The 20,284-nt window shown below is 42.4% G+C and overlaps 2 protein-coding genes across 7 annotated transcripts; one reads left to right on the top strand and one right to left on the bottom strand.

Annotated features, from left to right (window-relative positions):
- Positions 1–111: 111 nt before the first annotated feature.
- Positions 112–11,261, bottom strand: tmem255a (transmembrane protein 255A). 5 transcript variants are annotated; one of them, XM_076738900.1, is made up of 10 exons: positions 10,902–11,261; positions 7,788–7,930; positions 7,098–7,160; positions 5,000–5,089; positions 3,719–3,784; positions 3,504–3,592; positions 3,256–3,327; positions 2,718–2,886; positions 2,475–2,621; positions 112–1,849 (listed from the first exon to the last, which is right to left on the bottom strand). In XM_076738900.1, the coding sequence occupies exons 1-10, from the start codon at positions 10,957–10,959 to the stop codon at positions 1,703–1,705; spliced, it is 1,044 nt and encodes a 347-aa protein (XP_076595015.1). In that variant the 5' UTR covers positions 10,960–11,261; the 3' UTR covers positions 112–1,702. The 5 variants fall into 5 exon arrangements, with proteins under 5 accessions (XP_076595015.1, XP_076595016.1, XP_076595017.1 ...); XM_076738901.1 differs by having other exon boundaries at positions 112–1,846; XM_076738902.1 differs by having other exon boundaries at positions 2,718–2,880.
- A 2,150-nt stretch (positions 11,262–13,411) lies between these two features.
- atp1b4 (ATPase Na+/K+ transporting subunit beta 4) lies at positions 13,412–19,159 on the top strand. 2 transcript variants are annotated; one of them, XM_076739087.1, is made up of 9 exons: positions 13,412–13,588; positions 13,806–13,871; positions 14,498–14,714; positions 16,262–16,390; positions 16,530–16,634; positions 16,956–17,155; positions 17,741–17,797; positions 17,919–18,011; positions 18,104–19,159. In XM_076739087.1, exons 2-9 carry the CDS (start codon positions 13,806–13,808, stop codon positions 18,263–18,265), a joined length of 1,029 nt encoding a protein of 342 aa, XP_076595202.1. In that variant the 5' UTR covers positions 13,412–13,588; the 3' UTR covers positions 18,266–19,159. The 2 variants fall into 2 exon arrangements, with proteins under 2 accessions (XP_076595202.1, XP_076595201.1); XM_076739086.1 differs by having other exon boundaries at positions 13,803–13,871.
- Positions 19,160–20,284: the final 1,125 nt, after the last annotated feature.

Genomic DNA, 20,284 nt, shown 5'->3' with positions numbered 1-20,284 from the left:
GCACGACCAGCCTTTGTGTAAAACTTGATAAAAACTTTTCACTGTCTGAACAACTGATTAGAAATCCTGCCTGTTGAACTCCAGAAGACAAATTCACGAATACAATTAGACTCATTTATTTAGTGAAATTTATTTTGCCTCAGTCCCTGGTGAAAAAGTGGATAAACTTCCACGGCATAACCACATAAACACAGATTTCACAGATGAAATTTATGTACCAAGACTCGTCGACAACCATGCTAACACATTGTTTACCACGTTGACTGTATTAATGTAGCATGTTAGCATGCTAACATTTGCTAATTAGCACGAAACATAAAAATGGAGCTGGGGCTGAGTTTTGCGAGTGTTTAGTCATAAACCAAAGTTTTGGAGATGAAATGTTTGACCTGCTTGTGGTGCTACATGGAAAAGTAAGCGATCGCCAAAGTTACCACAGTTTTACCTTGACGGGGGACATGCACAAAAAATATGAAAAGAAACGCAGTATTTGAATTACACAAAACATCTTTTAATAGCAAGACAAAAAGGAACTGACAGTCAGCCCCTGAGAATGTGTTTAAATTATAAAAAGCAGTGATTAAAGCTGACAGACTGGTTTACACTCTTCCTCAGTGAACAACTTCTGACTTTCCATGAGCTCCCATCTCACGTCAGTGAATCCAGCACTGACTGCTCACCCACAGCCTTACTCACATTTATTCCTGACACAGAACACATTTCAACTCGTGAATGTGATATTACCACTACTTACAAAGAGGGAGAGGGTATATACCGACCTGCTTCGTAGCCTTTAGTGAAAATACAATAAATAGGGTTTGGAGTGTAATTGTTAACCGTCCTGACTTAACTACCGCAGAATAGCTTATTTCTTCATAAACACTGCTCTGCAAAGTTCACCACACGCTGATAAAGATATTTTTGAACATAAACCGAAGAGTTGATAAATAGATACCATGATCTGTTTGTATACCTTAGACCTAACTGCTAAAGGAGCAACTGTACATCATACTGCTGTACATACATTATGAGCATGTAACACCTCCATGATGACTAACTCTGCCTTTAATAATGTGCAGTGACACTATTGACCACGGAAGAAACAACTGCTTGGGCTTATAACTCTATTGTTTTTAATTTTCTAGCTGATTCGGATTCGGGAAAGACACCAAAGCTTTCATCTAACTCACACGAGGCTGGTAGCTGTGCTGTGATCCTCTGTGCAAACAGTGAGGGCGTTGTCACACGTGCCGCTCGAGGCAGGAAGCATTCACTGAAGCATTTAGATGTGCCAAAGAGAGGTGAACATAAAGCATGAGCTGAGGAGAGGTTTGTACAGGAGGAGCCCAGTGCTGCAGCACTGTGAGTCCATTTGCATTAAGGCAGATAGATTTGTAAACAGTCCTGGCGTTGAACCGGTTGTCTCTCTCTGTTGATGTGTATGTGCGCACACACACACACAGTGCAGGCGTGCGTGTGAGTGACGCCCAGGGAGACAAACTCTCTCTCCCGTGTGTTGGGCTGAACTCAAAGTTAACTCGTGCTCTGTGGCCATCCTCCTCCTCCTCCTCACCACCTTTCCTTCTGCACAGTTCGCAGCGATCGTGAGGAAGAGCCCAGAGGAATTGTGCATTCAAACCACCCAATCAGCATCCAACAACACCCGCTAACGCTTCAGGTGTCCTCTGTGCGCGAAGGCGTCTTACGGGCTGTACGGCGGAGGCTTCTCATCAGGATGGTTGTGAGGAGGGGAGTAGCGTGGAGGGATCATCGTGGGCCACAGGTGGCTGGCTCCAGACTGGGAGTCATCTGACAGACCGGAGGAGTCGGGGAACATGAAGGAGCCCTGCTGGAAGAGCAAAACACGAGTCTGCTTTCAGAATAACTCCTGTCTGCTACTGAGCATTCAATCAATCACTTAACTCCAAAGGGCAACTGGTAGAGAAACACAAAACAGGCAAATATATAGCAAAACGCCAAAGACATGAACACATACTAATACTAAAAAGAAAAAAGGATATATAACCTATTTAAAAAATAAATTATTGGTAAAATTTTATATCTTAATATATTTAGAATCTTGGTCCTCGATTGGTTTACAAGCTCATGTCACTCAGAGTTTAGAGAGATGGCAGACGGTATCTGAAACAGTTTTTATGGCACTCAGATGTTGAGATCTGAAGCTCTGCATGTTGGGGGAGGGGGGCTGTCAGAGCAGATGGACCCTGTTTTCTTTGTCAACAGGTCGTTACACAGAACAGTCAGACTTCTCTGCTGACATTTAACCTGTTTGCAATATTTTTCTAAAAATGCCAAGATGTCATAATATTGGCGACTAATTTCACATACTACTTCTTTTTCAATGAAATCCTTCATCTGAACTTCACTAATAAAACAACTGGCAACCATCAATAAATAACCGATTTGACCAAATTCCCAGTCTGACCACATCATGCAGCGCTGCAGGGTTGTACCTGCACGTCGTAGGCAGTGTAAGGCGGCAGGCAGGGGGCAGCGTTGTAGTACGAGTTGACGGAGGTGGTGGGTGGAGGCGGCTCTGAGGGGACTGGGGCTGTGATGGCCTCTGGTTCAGATGTACTCTCTGAGGCAGCAGAGGGAGTCTGACAAGGACACGAGGAATATTGATCAGTTTCTATCAGACATTTGGCATTTAAGCCCTTTCTCTTCTTTGCTGGCAAATCATTCACTTGACCTACCATGTCTTTGAAACCTCCCAGCACTGCGGCAGTAATGATGCCCAGAAAGAGGGCCACAATGTTGAGGATGGTAGCCGACCATAACAGGTGATAGAGGTGCACCACGTCCTGGCAGCTCTTCACATCTGTGTATTCATGGTAGCCTCCAATCACCTCGACACGGCTAGCCCAGTGGGTGGAACAGAGAGGTAAACAGCCTACAGTCAAGCCACAAAAGTCACTCATAAAGTTTTTTCAAATGCTGCTACCAACAGGATTTGTGCATTTGTATTCAGGACACAATGAAGACATACAACAGGTCTTGATTTATATTGATAAATCAGTCGATGTCTGTAAAATCTGACAGAGACACAGAGGACATGGATGGGCGACACAAAAAGACATGCAGAGGAAATGCCACCCTAAAAACACAGTTCTATGATGGGTTAAATCAAAAAAACTCTACAAAATTACTTTGGTTCATTCATCACATCAAAAAAAAAAGAGGAAAAAGTTGATCATAAATGGCCGATATGGTTCTAGAAAAAAAGGGACCTACTTCCAAATCATGGATGATTTCCTAAACTTTTTCAAAACATCTTTATTCTGAAGTCCCATAAGAGGATGTTCTCTGAAACAAAGGTTAAAAGAAAAGAAACATTCTTGTTCTAATACAATCAGAGCAGTTGCAGTGCAAAAAAATCTCCCACAAAAATCACACAACGGTACACATCCAAAATCCAAACAATCAAAGCAGCACAGCAAAGCACGTAGCCACCGGTTCAGAGGCCTGACCGCCGTACTCACTTCCCGCAGTTGTAGAGGTCGCAACAGTAACAGGTGTTGCTCTTCACGCGCAGATTGCAGGGTGTGCGCGACGATGTCTGACAGGGCACCTGAAGGTCAGAAATGATTTTACATTCCCTGTACAACTTCACGGCTGCACAGACAGGTCATACACACACACTGAGGATGACTTCATCGTATTTCTGTGAACACAAAGTGAAGTATGCGTTTCTTACATCGCGGTCAGATGCGGTCTCACTGGAGTGATACTCACAGCGACCGGCATACAGAGGCCTGAGGTCCTGCAGTACAACAGACAACATTTATCATTATTATGGTCTGCCTGAAAACATACACTCAGTTCGAAGAAACAAAGAAATAGAGGCAGGAACTCATACTGGATTAGTGCTGCATGATTAATGGCTGCAATGAATTACGACCAACTAACTGATGGGGCAAACTTGAGGTGGAATAGTATTACTCAGGATTAGTTGGTTTCTGGACAAAATATAATATAATGACATGTAGTTTTGCTGTGTGTACTGTGCTTGATGTGTTCTTAAAAGCAACAGGACACAATGCAAGCAGATGATGAGATAATATGGGGGTAAAGGGGGGCACCACAGCTGTAATGCTCTTTTTGTTTTTACTGTGAAAAACTCGAAATCAGGATTATTCCTTCACATTCGGTTGTGTGGTATGATGTTGTTGCCTGAAGCAGAGCTCCATTTATAACTGAGTGCTCCAAGCAAACACCTGTGAGGTGTTGGACTTGAACTTAGACACACTGGACTGGATGCAAAGAATCAATATCACCCATGATGATGTTAAACCATCTGTAAAAACATAACTGCGTTTGTTATGCACTTAATTGTGCAGCCCTGCTCTATGGTCGAGGTAAAGCAGGAAAGGATTGTGTCCTTTGGCACCAAAAGTGTGATTTAGTTTGGGAACTCTGAAATATTAACAAGCAACAAAAAGTTCCGATAAATGTAGCAGAAAAATGAGCATGTGTAAGCTCTGACAGGATCGCTTCAGTCTGCCACTGCGTCATATGTCTTTTCCTCATTCTCTGCCACTTAACAGCTTGCCTCTTTGTAGTTTAGTGAGCGGAAGATTTCGCCTTTTCCATTTCACTGACACCACTGGCAAACAAAAAGCTGCTAATGGCGCTCATCTCCTTTTTCACCTAGCCATAACTTATTTTAGCTTAATTGTTTTAAGAGTGCATTAGTGGTTATTTATTGTTTCGTGTACTTTGCGTAATGGAGAATAATCTCCTTCTACCACAAAATATATTTATCTTGCTGGTGCAGCAGTGGCTGCAGCCTGCCATATGTGAGCAGAGCCCTTGCAGAGGGGCATACGTTTAATGTATGCCTAATGCAGACAGGGCATATTAAGCTTTGATGGGGGTGCATTGATTAAAAGGCTTATTATAAGTCAGTGTGTAAGTGTTACCTATATTTATAATTTATCAGTTTAGTTAAATGAATGGAAGCTTCAGTGCTACTCACAATGTGCCTCGCAGCAAAAACTCCATCAACAATCGCACAGCAGAAGGCAGCCACCACCCCGAAGCTGATGAAGACAATAGACGCCACTAACTGTGAAAGGAAAACAGAGGAGCATCAGCTTCATCACTCTTCATCACGCTGTAATGAGGCTGTTTTTACAGACGACTACAAACTCAACGTAAACAGGCAGGATTTCGATTTTTAATTGCGTTTGTATTGGGTTACGTTTAAACATGTATCATCTGAGTGTGAATCCCTCTGAATGGGGTGAGGGTGGAGGGGGTGGAGGGCCGGGTAAAGGACAACAGTGACAGAGTGCTGTGGTCGTCACCTAGCTCCCGTGGCGTTCGGTCCTGGCACGGCGCCCAGCTCTTTGTAGGCGCTGCAACCCTTAATTCCTCCATTTGCCTAACTCTCCTCCTTTCACTCCTCAATGAAAGGCAGCGTGTATTCAATTACACGTCACCCCACCCTGCCTGCAGTCACCCCGGCTCACAGGAGGGAGGCAGTGAAAGTGGCGCAACAGATTCAACAGCTAGAGGTAACAGGGATTTATGCACTCTGCGGTGACAGCCGTCATACCCAGCAGCATGTCATGGCAATTTCAACAACATGTTTGAGGTTTGACAGATGTGTCGATGGTTAATCATAGACATGTATTTGCAATCAGTTTCTTAGAGGTCCTCCATCAGCACACTGTTTCTACCAAACCAGGTTTACCCTACCAGGTTTAGTTATTTTCATTGAGACATTTCTGTATTTGTGTTTTCTCAGACGAGAAAACTTTATACATGCAGTAATCAGGATTTAGCATTTGAGTCAAAGTCTGGTGACAGTTCAGGGGCTGTTTAATCATGCTGCAAGGCCGCTGTCAATCAAATCCGATCAACCCACACCCACCCACACAATTCCGATGATGCAGGCTGCTTGGGTTTTCTTTAGAATGACAAAAACAGCACCTGCACACATCAATAATGTTTCTTCATGTCGTCGGGAAAACCGCTGGCTTTATTTATACCTCACACCTTATTGGTGATTAGAGTCCTTTAATTTGAGCTGTTAGGTGGAAATGGAAGGTGTCATTGTTTGATGCTGATTTCTGCTAACGGGACTATTAGTTGAATCACAGCAACCTTCCCTGTCTATTATGGTCCACTTACTTTCACCCATGTACAATTATGAAAGTATAGACGATTATTCTTTGCACTGAACATTTGGGTTGTATCTAACAAATCTTTTAATTATTGAGTAATGTGCTGATTATTCTCTTAATTAATCCATTAAAATGTCAGAAAACTGATAAATATCACCACAATTTCCATTTTGAGGTTGTTTTGTCCACCCAACAGTCTGAAGCCCAAATATATTCAATTAACTATCATTGCAGACAAAAAAAAAAAATGTAATTCATATTTGAACATCAAGAAGTACTGAATTCATGGTAGTTTCGCTTAAAATGTTACTGGCACCATTAATTAATTATCATAATTGTTGTTATACAAAATTCATGCGCCTCTAATACCCCAAACCATAAATAATATCAACACATTTTCTATATAATAACATTTTATGGCATAAAGAACAAACCAGAGGCTGTGTGGTCTAACTTGTAGCTCAGTTAGTCATGGCACACTCACACACACACACACACACACACACACACACACACACACACACGGACTGGGACCCCAGGCACCTAAACTCATTATGGGAAAGGTGTCACGGTACGAACTCATCCTTCACTCAGCCCTGACAGTCCCTGCCTGACACGTCCCACCTGCTCCTCTCATCTGCAGTTTCCTCACCCACATTCCAGTGTGGACATCTGTCCTCCTCCACTTACACCCTGCTTCTATTTCTGGCTGCATCTCCCTTGAAGCCCAGGATACTTGCTCTGATACACAAACCTCCTCAGGCCAAGCGGGAGTCTGGGTTAGGTCTGCTGTGTCTACTGTCGCATTAACGACATAATCAAGCTGATGTAAGGTAATTGGGACTGATAAGCAGTTTAATGAGAGTGCTCTGTGACTGTAGAGACAAGGAGACAGCCAGCACTGAATGTGATCTTAATGCACAGAGGTAATATAAATCTTCTTACCATTTGCCTCTTGTTCTCTATCAAATGGGCACCGATAATTCCCAGAAAAGAGCCAAAGCCCAGCTGAAACGAGAGAAAAGAGCTGTTAGCATTTATCTAATTTGACGATAAAGCTTAGATTTCATTTAGGTTAAATCAAGCAGTGAGTGTTTCAGTAATGCTCTGGAGAAGCATTTCAGCATGTTTACGATGATATCAACATTTCACTTTCATAGATGAGCAAAATACATTGTAAATTAATTCACTCTGATTTTAGAATTTGAGATTTATTCTTTATGAATCTTTGTAAATTCCATTATTTGTTTGATGATTTAAACCATGAATCTGATGAACCTGAGGTTAAAGTTAGAAGAAGCACCTTTAGAAATACAGCTGACATACACTGGCTGCTTTCCTGGTAGCTCTTTATGTAAGACGAAAAATGCTGAAAGCCAAACACTGTGAAGAAAACACATTTATGGACTGAGACGCTCACTCAGCTTCTAATGACAGCAATGCTGAATTATGAATGTGGGGAAAATTCAGCCCTCAGAGACCTCCAGCAATTATGTTCATTAGAGTCCAGGAGCAGGAAGAGCTCGCAGCAAACACTCTCACAATACTCACACCTCACTTCTTATGAACTCTGACTGAACAGGCCTGCTGTGTTGTGCCAGCTGCTGTTGCATGCAGGTGTGAATGTGCACTCACAATGACTCCTGGGTAGTAGCCGCCCACCGTGATGTTCTGCGTCCTGGTGGTTGCTGCCAGGCCAAAGATGAGGATGAGCACAGATACAATGAGCAGCAACACCGTCACTATTATGGATTTCCTCTTCCTCCTCTTAAAGGAGCCTACAAGACAACACACGAGGGAACAATACTGGTCGCATCATCAGTAAAGTGACATGAAATTAGAAGATGAGGCTGCGACTAGAATCCATCACAAGCAATGCTGCAATGGTAAGTAGTTAAAGAGACTCATGACTGGAGCGGAAGTTCACTGGCTCTGACACACTGACACGCTGCTTTGAAGATGCTGTAAACTGGCTGATCCCATTTGTACTGTCTGTGTACAAACAGGCAAAAAGGTAACCTGTGAAACACTCAGCACCCTTTCAGCAAAACTGTGACTGTGACTTTGGCTTACATACAATCTTTACACATTATTTAACACTGTCAGTTCATTGCTATGTCTTGCAGATGTACAGGGAAAGTAACTTCCATAATGACGCTCAGTTCAAAATGCAGGGCTGTATTCCGAGAAGCTACGATACTAGTTAGCTCTAAAAATAACTTATGTTGCTCATGATGGAAAAAAAACCTGGTCTCTGAGGCAACATTAAGCACAATAAAACAAAACACCCAGATTTAACTTGATATATTCAGATTTTTTACATTTTTACTTTTACTTAAATGGGAAAACTCCCCGAAACACTCTGTTGGTTTGGTCTGTTTGATTCCACACTTTGCAGGCTTTTCCAAAGAAACAGTCTGTTTTTGAAACCCAAATTACACATAGGAATTATTCTTACCAGTAACAAACTGACATTACATTTACATTAAAGAGGCTTTTTCTATTTGCTCTGTGTCAAGAGATTGAATTAAAGGGCATCCTGGTTCTGTAGGGCTTTGAGATGTTGATCATGTAATTGCAACACAGCTGCTTCAAGTTTGAGGACCTTTGTTGTCATCCCCTTTATTCCCTGTCTCTCTCCACTCACATCCTCTCAGCTCTCTGTACACTGTCTAATAAAGGCATAAATGGAGGTGAATACTTTTACAGGCACTTCAGTTTTTATATGACTCATGTATGCACCCTGTGTATTATCTCCAGTAAGAGTTGGCCAGGTAACCGAATCCTGTATATCCGTATTCTGAAATAAAACGAGTTAACTTTAATGACATTACAACAAACATAGTTAGTAACTTGCCTTGGTGAGCTCACAGTGCAGCAGAGCAGACAGAACATTCAACAGAACATCCTGTTCTACTAATAGAACCTTCATTTACCTAAGAACATATTAAAATACATAATGTATTTTAATCTGAAAATTAAACACATTAAAGTGTGACAGGTTTGAAATTCAGATGTCAAATAGTCATAAAAATAAATGTATTAAAAATATGCGTAAATAACATCAAAGTCAACCTTAAACTAGAAACAAAATCTACCTTAACGTGTGAGAGGTTTACCGTTCAAGAGGTGAACAGTGTCTCCTCACAGAGAGGAGCTGCTGGGTGAGAATCATCGCTAATAATACTCAGGACATTTCGGCAAAGTTACAAAATGAGGAGAGACGAGAGGAACTGGCAAGTAACTTTACAAGCAGTCTCGAGCAGCACTTGGACTACAGACCCAAACTATGACAGAGCAAGGCGCACTTGCTTCTAATATGCTCCATTTATTTGACCTCTTCGGTTTCTTCTGCGGTCTTCAGAGAGCTGGTCACGGCTTGACAGAGAATAATAGATCATCTAAGTCACTTCTATGTTTGGTCTTATCAATTTGTGGAAACACAAGTGTTGGCAAGCCACAGACAGACGTCACTGCTACTGAATGCTGATGCTCCAACTGGGAGATCAATAAGAAGTACATCAGTGCTTATCACTCCACTGAGCACATGGTTTCAGCCAAACCTTGTCATCATGGTGCCTCATAATCACAGACACAGCCTCTGAGGTTAGTGATCTAGAAATATATGTCAAATTTTGCAGAGCTGGGAGTTATATTATGATGAATATTATACTGTGATGAGACTGCATTTCCTCTGGGATTGTGTTCATTTTAATTCTGTGCTGTAGATTATTTTCTGCTCCTGGTTCTCAATTGCTATATTACAGTTAACTGAAACAATGGCTGTTTTGCGTGGGTGAAGTTAATGATACATGTCTCAATTTTCCATCTAATCACATCCCCTCAGTTTTAATCTCAGAGACTACAGCATAGGTCAAATGACATATGAAATGCAAACAATTTGCCAACTCATCTGACTGTCAGTATTATTAAGCAAAAACACCGCTGACACATTTGATTTCATCAGAGTCCTAAGGCTTAACCCTGAATGATTTTTATGGTAAAGGATTAACGGCATGCATACTTAGATTTGTTTATTATGTGAATTCCTTTGAAAACTGTAGGAGTTATACCTGAGGCCAGGAAACTAGAAATATATATTCAAGTATTATATGACTCACAGTAAAGAAAATTCATGTATAAGTAATATTACTTTTGTTTAACACTAGTCACGTGATATTATAACAGTGGCTATTGAAGATTACTCTATTTGGTCTGTGTGATATAACCATTTCAGTATGATTACATCTCTAACAAGTGCGAATAAGCATGGTCTAAGGATGAGGACGTCTCAAGCAAACTTGGATGGATGATCCTATCATTTGTACCAGAAAAGGAAAACTGTGAGTGACTAAGACAATTAGGCTACACTGAAACATACAAAATATATACTAATTTACCCTTATATCATTTCATTCCTTTAATTTTCTTGGCAGCAAAAAAGGATCCTGCCAGAATCTGTTACCCATCAGCGCCAAACATCCAGGCTGCTGTGGTTACTCAACGTCGCCGCACCTGCAGTGACGCGCTGCGGCCTGGACCAGAAAAAAAACACGGTGTGATGATGCAACGAGTGTTTGTCTGCAACAAAGGCCATTAGTGTTATTACCCGCCAAATACAAGGTGAACGGCCAATTTATCAAAATTTGTCAATACGAGCAATAAAAATACGCTTTTCAATAACATCCATGCCATTATTTAATTGGTAAAACCTGCTGCAGACACGCCGTTGACCTTGCACACACCTACCCATGCTGGTCTCAGAGAGAGTCAGCCCGCTGGACTGGAGGCTCTGGGCAGGAGGCATGCTGGCTGGAGGATGTTTACGCAGTCCGCCGGACGATCCTCTTGCAAGTTAAAAAAAAATAATAAAAATAAAAACAATCACGACTCAGCGTTATTCGCTATATATCTGAAAGCTAGCGGTATAAAATCATGGGCTAATGCAAACGGTGTGTTCGCTTTGCTGCTGCATTCTCTGACTACAGCCCTCCGTCCCCGCTGAGCCCGACTCGGTCTCATCTACATCCCCGCGGCTGCTGACACGTTCGACGGTCTCTGTCCTCACGGAGTGTCGGTGTCTGACAGGGGGTCGCTGCTGCTGCTGCTGCTGGTTGTATGTGCGCATGTCACACAGGTACTCAAAAGAAAAGTAGTCGTTACTTGTGCTTGTTTCAAAGCAGTGTAACGATACTTAATTAGCTAAAAGATTACCGGCTCCCACTAGCTTCGTGGCCGTTACACCGCCATATTCGTTACTTTCCGTTACAAACCTGTCAGTAACTGTACCCTTACTTATTGATAAAAGTTAAAATAAAAAATGAATAAAATAAAAAAACTTAATATGGTTGATATTCTATTATTGTCGTCTCTGTCGATAAAATTACGTACTGTTATATATTCACCAAAAGACAAATCTTCCGCCATTTTTAAAATTAGCTTGTTCGTGTTAACTTTAACGGTTTACGTTACAACATACAAGATGATCGAGGGCAAGCTGATGTAGCGTTAGTTTAAGTGAAAAAATCGAAAAAAAAATGCATTGGGATTTAAAAGAAAGACTATACACTTTCATAAGTAGACTGAGCTGGGCAAATACAAGTAATAATTACAATAAATATGCTTCATTGAGAGAAGAGAGTCACGCTAATCTGTTACAGGTCATTAGCATCCATGTCGACCACCTGAGGGTTTATCACTGGGACTAACGGTAAAATGTTCCGAGAAAAAGCTTGTTTTACATCACATGTACTGAAATAAATCAGGTTGACTGTGTTAAATGTTTGTCTTACTGTTATTGAGTGTCTGACGAAGGTGTGTCTGTACAGGGACTCGATTCCATGGTCAGGCCGAGCATCGAGCGCCACCATCTGTCAGAAGCACGACGTTACGTTCAAGAGCCGTCGGACATTCAGGAAGCAGCACATGAGTTCAACAGTCTCTGTGCTGTGGAGTTGTCCAACAAAGTGACACATGCTGCCTTCATGAACGTCTTGTAAGGGGGGGAGTTCAAGGACGATTTTTCTTGTACACAATTCATTCTGGTTGGAACTAAAAAGGATGTTTTGATGCACAGGACTCAACATTTGAAGGGATAAAAAGGGATAAAATAATCACAGAACAACACCTACCAGTGACAAATAATAGGTAGCCAACAAACTAACTGAACAAATAATAAGATTTAATGTTCCCTTCTGGAACTTAGTTGCTGGTCATGTTAAAAAAAAAAAAAAAAAAAAAAAAAAAAAAAAAAAGCAGTATTCCAGCACAGAGCACATTGTAGGATGACCATGGGGTTAACAGGGGCTCAGCATGGCCTCACAGATTACCCTGGCCATGGATTTTACCCTGCACAAATTCACATATAACTTCTTGTAGGGACAATGCATTGAATATGTAGCCTGTAACTACTGATAAGATGCATTAAAGGCGCTTTTAAATGGCATGCACGCTGCTGTCAACTTTCCATTACTCTGCATGAACAGGTGCGTGAACTAATTTCCAGGTTTCCCTTTCACAGTGTTCTGGTGATTTTTGCTTCTCTGCACAATGCCCTCGTGTAGTGAGCAGCATCACTGGCCTTCACTGTAAAATACACTCACATAAACGCACACACGCGCGAACACGTGCACGTTTTTGCCGCGCGAATCTCAAAGAACAGATTTTTTTCCATGACGCAATTTCTCTTTTCATGTAAAAGAAGAAGAAGAAGGAAAAAAAGCACACTCTGAAAAGTCCCCCCTCTCCCACTTTTACATGGGGTAACAGAGCGTTACGTGACCGGAGTGCAGATGGGGTCAGGGATGAGGGCTACTTGAGCTTCACCAGAGGGAAGCTTCTGGTGAGCAGTTGCTGCAGGAGAGTATGGGCGATGCTGGCGTTGGCAGCTGGATTAGTATGCATGCATGTGCAGAGACAATACCTAATGACAGATGCTATATTAATGATGCCTTTCAATCATGTTAAGTATGCGCCCGATCAATAATGATGAATAATAAACGTTTTCAAATATATTAATGATTATTCGAGCGCCTTTGTGCACGTACAGTGCGCAGATCGACTGCAGGGTCTTGTGTTGGGATAAGCCATAAATATTGTATTCAGGCTTTGCTTCGGTGTTAGCCCAGCTTAGCAGACAATGGGTGATGGTGTGCGTGTACAGAATGCAGTTCTCTGGTGCAGGTCGCTGCCAAAACGTCTCTGGGACCCAAAAAAAAGCACTTTGAATCCCACCCCCGGTTTTTCTCTGTCCAGCGTTCATTCACTATGATGCGCGCCTAGTTGAAGGAGGTTCTCCATCCCGGTCCCCTTTGCGTGCCTAAAACTTTCTAATGAAATCCCCAAACACTTTTTGACAAACATTACTTTTCTTCCTCCGGGGGTCAAGAGGGTTTTCGACATATTAATCCGCGTTTTTATTGAAAAGAAAACTTCAGGTATGTCAGAACTTTCACTGATATTCTGTTTGCTCCGGCTGCAATGATTCTGTCATGTGTCTGACTGAAGTCGCTCAGACAGCTTGGCCGTGTTGTGGAAAGTTTTGAGACTGTTGTTGAACTTGACAAGTTTGCAGATGGAAAGATGCGTCGCTTTAACCCAGCGGCTCTGTAGATGTGATGTGTGTAACAAGTACCTTTTCTCTCTGTGAAGAAGATGGAGCCCGGTTCCACAGAGGGAGGAGCTGAAGAGACGCTAATAAAAAACCATCCACCAAGTGTTGTAAGTGCTGAAATTACATGGAAAACTTTCTAATCACTTTATTCACTGACGCAGATATTAAGGCATCTTTTCCACTCGCGCTGAAAGTCATTTTAATAAACAGCAAAGTTACCATTAACTAAACGATCAAACGGTCAACAGGCACAAAAATCAAAGCACACAAGTAGCATTTTTAAACATTTAACAGCAGATTCTTTTAAAGGCCAAACTCTCACAAATGAAGTGACTTGTGTCCTGCGGTTCCTCTGGGATCTGTGTGTCCTCTCCTGCGGATGCTGAGAGTCAGTGAGTAACATCTGGCTGTCAGAGTGACCCTCCAGCTCTGCTGTCTGCAGCTGCTGCTCCAAGCAGGAGGGTCCACTCAGAGGAGGTCAGCTCTCCCAACGAGTGCCAGAAAGGTCACCAGCGGGTTTATAATTTGCAGAAACAGGGGACAGGACCAGCAGTGCGATGTTCATTAATATGCAGAGCGCTGTCTGGCAGTTTATATCATCGGTTGTACTCGGAGCAGAAGGCATGCCATATTTTTCCTGCAGTGATTTGGACAGAAAATAGGTCGACTGCAGAACTTAGCAGTTGAGAGTATGTGTGGTGAGGGCTTTTTCTCTTCTTCTCCTTTCCACCAGCCTCACAAAGTGATACTCAAACATGGCCAAGAGTTGGAGGAAGAGCAGGAGGAGTTGGCCGAGCACCAGCCACTAGAGCAGGAAGACCTGAACTTTGAGAGATGGAAGCGCAGGCCGTTACCCAAGAGGACGCTCCACCAGAAAATAGACGACTTGAAGACATACCTGTGGAATGCAGAGACCAACGAATTCATGGGTCGCTCTGGAAAGAGCTGGAGTGAGTTGATGAGGACAGGTTCTATGTTGTTGGGGTATGGGAAGGGACGTTTGGATTAATGCAAAAGTATTTTTACTGCATGTGTCCAATGATGACAGATCTAATGTTGAGTGTGTTACAGCTGAACCATCTTAAACAAGCCCATGGTGTTTGAATGTCTTTAAACGTTGCACTCGGGGATAGTTTAGAGGGTGAGAAATGTCTCTGCAGTCCAGTGAGTCAACTCACTGTGCTGCAAGTGTGTGTGTGTCCTTATGCTCAATGTTTACATAGGTGCATGGACAATTCAGAGTGTCCCGACAAAAACAGACTGCCTGGGGACGTATCCCCAGCGGGAGCGCACTGATCCGGGCCTCGCATTGGCCAGGAATCACATTCCTCTACATCTTACCATGCTCTCCAGAGCCTCTTTCCCAAAGCCTTGACGACCTCATCGCTGAACTTAACATGCTTACGGCCCCTCAGTTGCAGTTAAACACGTAGGGATGCTTTTTTCCCTTTTTTTTTTTTGAATCCACTGAGCTCACTGCCAAATCGAGCTTTGGTGCAGGCGAACTTTTTTGGCAGAAGTGACAGACTGGACGAGTTTGTTGAGTCAATGATGATGGAGCAGCCTCTTGGTATTCCAGGGTAGCTGCTATGTGACGCTGTTGAACACCCCCCCCCCCCCCCCCCCTCAGCTCCACTGTACACAATGACAAACATGATCCAACTGAGTGTCGAGAGAATATCCAAGGAAAGTGTGTGTTTCTTGCATAAGCTGAAATGCTGGATCTCAGGCAGGGCTAAGAGCTCATTTCAGCTGCATAACCAGTGTGTGCACACTTGTGGAGGAGTGGGGCCCATGTGTCCGATGAAGAAAGGCCCTGAGTTGAAGTCTGTGCTGTGTGTCCTGTGAGACGAGTGTGTAAGAGAGGACACAATACCAGAGTGGGGTGATTGAGGCTCCTTGGAGCTGGCTGGGCCTCTATGGCTGCAAAAGACCTTCACTACGATGGCAACCGGAGGTTCACTGTGTTCCTGAGTGAAAGGACAGCTGGGAGAATTCTCACTGAGCTCAAACAGAAAGGCCTTTGTGGCTCTGGGGACGCAAGGCTGGCTGCAGCTAGTCCCCTGTGAAATTGCCCGCACAGCAAAAGCCATTTAATTTAGGGCACGTTTGGCTTGATTAGTTGCTAATGGACTGTTAATTGAAAATTGCAGAACAATGATAGTTCTTTGGCTTTCTTTATTGCGGGGTCCTCACATTAGTTCAGTGCTGTGCATTTAATACCAAAACTGCTGGAGTTATTTGCAAGTCCAGTCATGGAGGACAGTGCTTTTGTATGAGTAAACAAATTAGTGACTGTCCTGATCAAGGACAGTAGCTGGAGTCCAGACAGACCACACTGTCTGAGCAAAGGTGGGAATCCATTATGGTTCTTTGTTTTTCTCCACTCAGATCAGAGAAAGTATGTATTGAGAGTTGTCTTTATGTAAGCCACTTTTATGCAAATGCCACATCAGAAACATCCACCTAATAGCTCCTTTTTTCACTCCTCTTTCAGGCCTCATCCTTCTCTTCTATGCTGCACTTTATATCTTTCTCGCAGCCATGTTTGGCGGCTGTTTGTTTTGCCTCATGTGGTCTATTAGTCCCTACCACCCAACCTTCAATGACAGAGTGATGCCACCAGGTAAATATAGCCTCAAACTCACACCACTCTGTATCCTCCACTGTCGCTTTGCTCTCGTCTCTCTGCTCCACCGTCCTTCTGTCTGTTGCTTCTACTTGAGTCTCAGCACAGTTGACTGTCTCTGCGTCTCCACTGGCAGGTATGACGATGGCCCCACACCTAGAAGGCCACGAGATCGCCTTCAACGCCTCTGATCGCAAATCCTGGAAGAAGTACGCAAGGTCTATGGATGAATATCTAAAGTGTGAGTCATTAGTGATTGTGATCGTGCCGGACGAGGTTTGTTCAAAATGAAGCGGGCACGCAATGAGTTAATCCTCATCTTCACCACCTTTGTCCCCTTTTTCCATTTGGTTCTTGCAGGGCATGCTGGGAAGGGAAGCCTCTTTGTGGGCAGAGTGCAGCAATTCAATGCGGTTTTTTTTTCACGCCCCGCTTTTGTCAAGCTTCCTTAATCAGAGGCCTGAGTCTGGCAGGGCATTGCTGTAGCGAGGGTTTATTTATGCTCCCCTCTCATTCTCCCTCCCTCCCTCTCTGCCTCTTTCTCTCTGCTCTCCATTTGCAGCGTACAACGATGGCGCTCAGGAGAGGAAGAACATTCGCTGTGCACAGGACAGATACTTCATGCAGGATGACTTGGAGGAGAGCGCAGAGCGGAAAGCGTGTCAGTTTAAGAGGTCCTGGCTGGGGGACTGTTCAGGGCTGCAGGACCCCCACTATGGCTATTCTCAGGGAAGGCCATGCATCCTCCTTCGAATGAACCGGGTAAGATGTCAGTCACCAAAATCTGTAAAACAGTGCATGTTAAAAAGATGAATTATGTATATCAGCACAAAAAACAAAAGAGGGAACACTGAAGAGCCGGACACAGTGTGTTACTGGACTGTTGAAGCTCATGTGTTTCTCAGTGAGTGACATCTTGTGGCCACTTCAGGGAGAGGCTGAAGACACATGAAGTGCACTGCCTTTAGGCTCCGTAATATACTGAGTGGTTACTCATGCAGAATTACATTGTGGAAAGTTTGAGCACTTCTCCCTTGAAGTAAACTTTTGCATGCATTTTTTTTTATTTATATGTAAGGATATCATCCTGCTGGAGGTCAGTTTGAAGCATAGAAAGAGAACAGTTTGTACATCCAAGTAGAGCAGGACAAAAAATAGCACACAAAGGGGAAATGAGAGGTTGTCTGCACACTGAAATTTGCAAGCTACCAAATTGAATTTCAACCCACAAGGTCTTTGTCAAGCAAACATCCACCGCAGTTCATTTTGAAGACATTGCAAACAAAAACAACATTGAACCAAAATAAGCTTGAAAGTTTGTATAATCTCATTCTCATTTTTCAACAGATTCTTGGTTATTTACCTGGCCAGGGCAAACCAATCAATGTGACTTGTGGAGTGAAGGTACAGTGACCATCATTCCTCTCATGCTTGTAATGTTATTGCAGTGATAAGCGACATGCCATGAAAAGCATGTCAGGATTGTGTCACAGAAGCAAGAAAACTTAATTTGCTCCTCTTGCAGAAAGGACCTCCAGACGCTTTGGGAGAAATCCAATTTTTTCCTAAAAGTATTTTTGACATGAAGTACTATCCATACTATGGGAAGCTCAGACATGTGAGTGAAACTATCATCCTTGAGACTAACAGCTGTACGTACAGACCGTTTTATTGAAGCTTGAAATAACACCTGTCATATCTTGACCTCAGGTAAACTACTCCTCACCGGTGGTGGCTGTGCGTTTTGCAGGAGTGCAGTACGACACTCACATCCAAGTACAGTGCAAACTGAATGGAAAGGGCATCGTTAATGATTCACCCACTGACCGCTATCTGGGCAGTGTGACCTTCTCCTTGGACGTCGGAGCGTGAGGCAAAGATATCGCCTCTAGCAGGATGATCCCGTGACAATGAGGCAGGAAAATGAACAAGAAAAAGAAAAGTTGAAATATTATTTTCCATGAAATATGTAATTCCCCTCTCCTCACCTTTCACTTAAATATCCACGTCTTCTGCTGTGAAACAATTCCTCAAGAAGTAGATATTTACTCTCGTATTTCTGTTGTATCTTTGTACCTTGAGCGTGCTACTGGCACCTGCACCCACAACAAACAGTGCTGGGCACAGGACAAGTGCGTAGAGTGAGTTACAGTTCAATTCCTGATATTTTGTAATGATTAGCAAGATTAATCAAACTAAATTACACTCTGCCTGATAGTTAGCATTTCTGGCTATGCAAATCCAATTATGACTTAAAACATTAATAGGCAATTAGATATATTGTTTTATCAGGTTAGATTATGGTTTTGTGTGCACATTTGTGTGAGATAAAGTGTACTAATTTGTTTTGCATTATATTTTTCAAACATGTATATTGTAAGAATTCAAAGAACTATCATGCAAACACTGAAAGCAGGACTTGTACTGTACTTACACAGTAAAAAAAGATAATAAATGACTGCAAATACACTATTACTATATTTTTGTTGAATAGACCAGTATTATACATTTATGATAAAGCATCACAAGCCACTTCTTGCCTTCTTTTGTAAAAACATTTGCTTTTGAAAATGAAATACTACACATGACTGATCAATAAAGAGACATACTGTACTGTGAAATAGTTTGTGAAAGGTCTGTACCGTTTTAAAAAAGTATAACTATTTTGTGATAGTATTAATCCTGCCTGAACTGTGCTACTAAACTTGGTATCGATGTTGTATTTATTCCTATTATAGTTCTTATAATAAATACAATGTTCTGGTATGTCCTGCAAGTTTTCTTCCACATGGGACTAATAGTCTACATCAATTTTGTATTCCTTGTTGGAAAAAAAAAGTTTTATCTGAGGGTGAATACTTAGTCTTTTACTAATTTTCTGAGACTTTTTAAGTGATTGCAGGTTTCAGATGTGAGCTACAGAAAATGATGCACAATGACCCACAGACCCCAGCTGGAAAACACAGTTAAATACAGTACATTTACATATCCTCTATGTCTATGAAATGTACTGACAGTAGTTTTTATGAATCACTATGTGTATTTGGATTTCTGTCACTGAAGTAATAGCCCACGAATCTTGAAAAACTTGAACTATATACTTATTGTTGTAACAAGACTAAAAAGGTTCTGTGCAGCCATACCTATGCACAGTGCTGCTTTGAGCTAAATGCTAACATCCTAGTTTAGCTAGTTAGCATGCTTGGAGGATGATACTCTTCTTATCCTCAGCTGTGTGATGGGAATGTCATCAGTTTTGCAGACATTTGGACATAAAAAGCATTGATGATGATGATGATGATGATGATGATGATGGCACTAGATGCAAAGTAGGGATCAGCAGTTATTCATCTTCAGGGTAACATGAATGCCTGTTTAAAATTTCATGATAGTCCACCCTTCAGATGTGGAGATATTTCCCTTAAAATCACAAAGATGAACCTCATGGTGGTGCTCAAGGAAAAGTCAAGGGATCACCAAAGTCATTAGGGTTCATCCTCTGGGCACCAAAGATATTTCCACTGAATTTCATGGCAACCCATCCAGCAGCTGTTGAGATATTTCGGTCTGGACCACAGCAGTGGACCGGCCAGCAGAGCGTGTTAATAGCACGGCCGTTAACAAAGCTTTCTGGTCATGTATGTACTTTGTCACCTTGATCTAAAGGGCAGGCTCAGCTTGTGACAAAGGGAGGGTTACCAATTCAACACCTGTCTACATGCTGGGTTTTAAGAGGAAGAGATGTAATAACATTTCAAGTAACAGATTTGGCTGATTAGGAAGTAAAGCCAGTGTCTGCAAAACACAGATTAACTGAAACTAGTCTCAGAAATAAGTTAAGCCTACATCAACTGGAGTGACCTCTGGGTAAACGTCATAGCTGCCTGAGCG

The sequence above is a fragment of the Chaetodon auriga genome, chromosome 9 (assembly GCF_051107435.1).
Source record: "Chaetodon auriga isolate fChaAug3 chromosome 9, fChaAug3.hap1, whole genome shotgun sequence".
In the NCBI taxonomy this organism is placed as follows: domain Eukaryota; kingdom Metazoa; phylum Chordata; class Actinopteri; order Chaetodontiformes; family Chaetodontidae; genus Chaetodon; species Chaetodon auriga.
The sequence above is the reverse complement of the archived record's forward strand: the minus strand, read 5'-3'. Positions and strand labels throughout refer to the sequence as shown.

Excerpts from the sequence above, each read along its gene's own strand:
- tmem255a (XM_076738900.1), bottom strand. The coding sequence starts at position 10,959 with ATGCCTCCTGCCCAGAGCCTCCAGTCCAGCGGGCTGACTCTCTCTGAG. Across the intron at positions 7,931-10,901 it reads TCTCTCTGAGACCAGCATGG|GCTCCTTTAAGAGGAGGAAG; the intron begins GTAGGTGTGTGC and ends GTTGTCTTGTAG. Across the intron at positions 2,887-3,255 it reads AAATCATCCATGATTTGGAA|GGCTAGCCGTGTCGAGGTGA; the intron begins GTAGGTCCCTTT and ends TTCCACCCACTG.
- atp1b4 (XM_076739087.1), top strand. The coding sequence starts at position 13,806 with ATGGAGCCCGGTTCCACAGAGGGAGGAGCTGAAGAGACGCTAATAAAA. Across the intron at positions 16,391-16,529 it reads TGACAGAGTGATGCCACCAG|GTATGACGATGGCCCCACAC; the intron begins GTAAATATAGCC and ends CTCCACTGGCAG. Across the intron at positions 18,012-18,103 it reads ACTATGGGAAGCTCAGACAT|GTAAACTACTCCTCACCGGT; the intron begins GTGAGTGAAACT and ends TCTTGACCTCAG.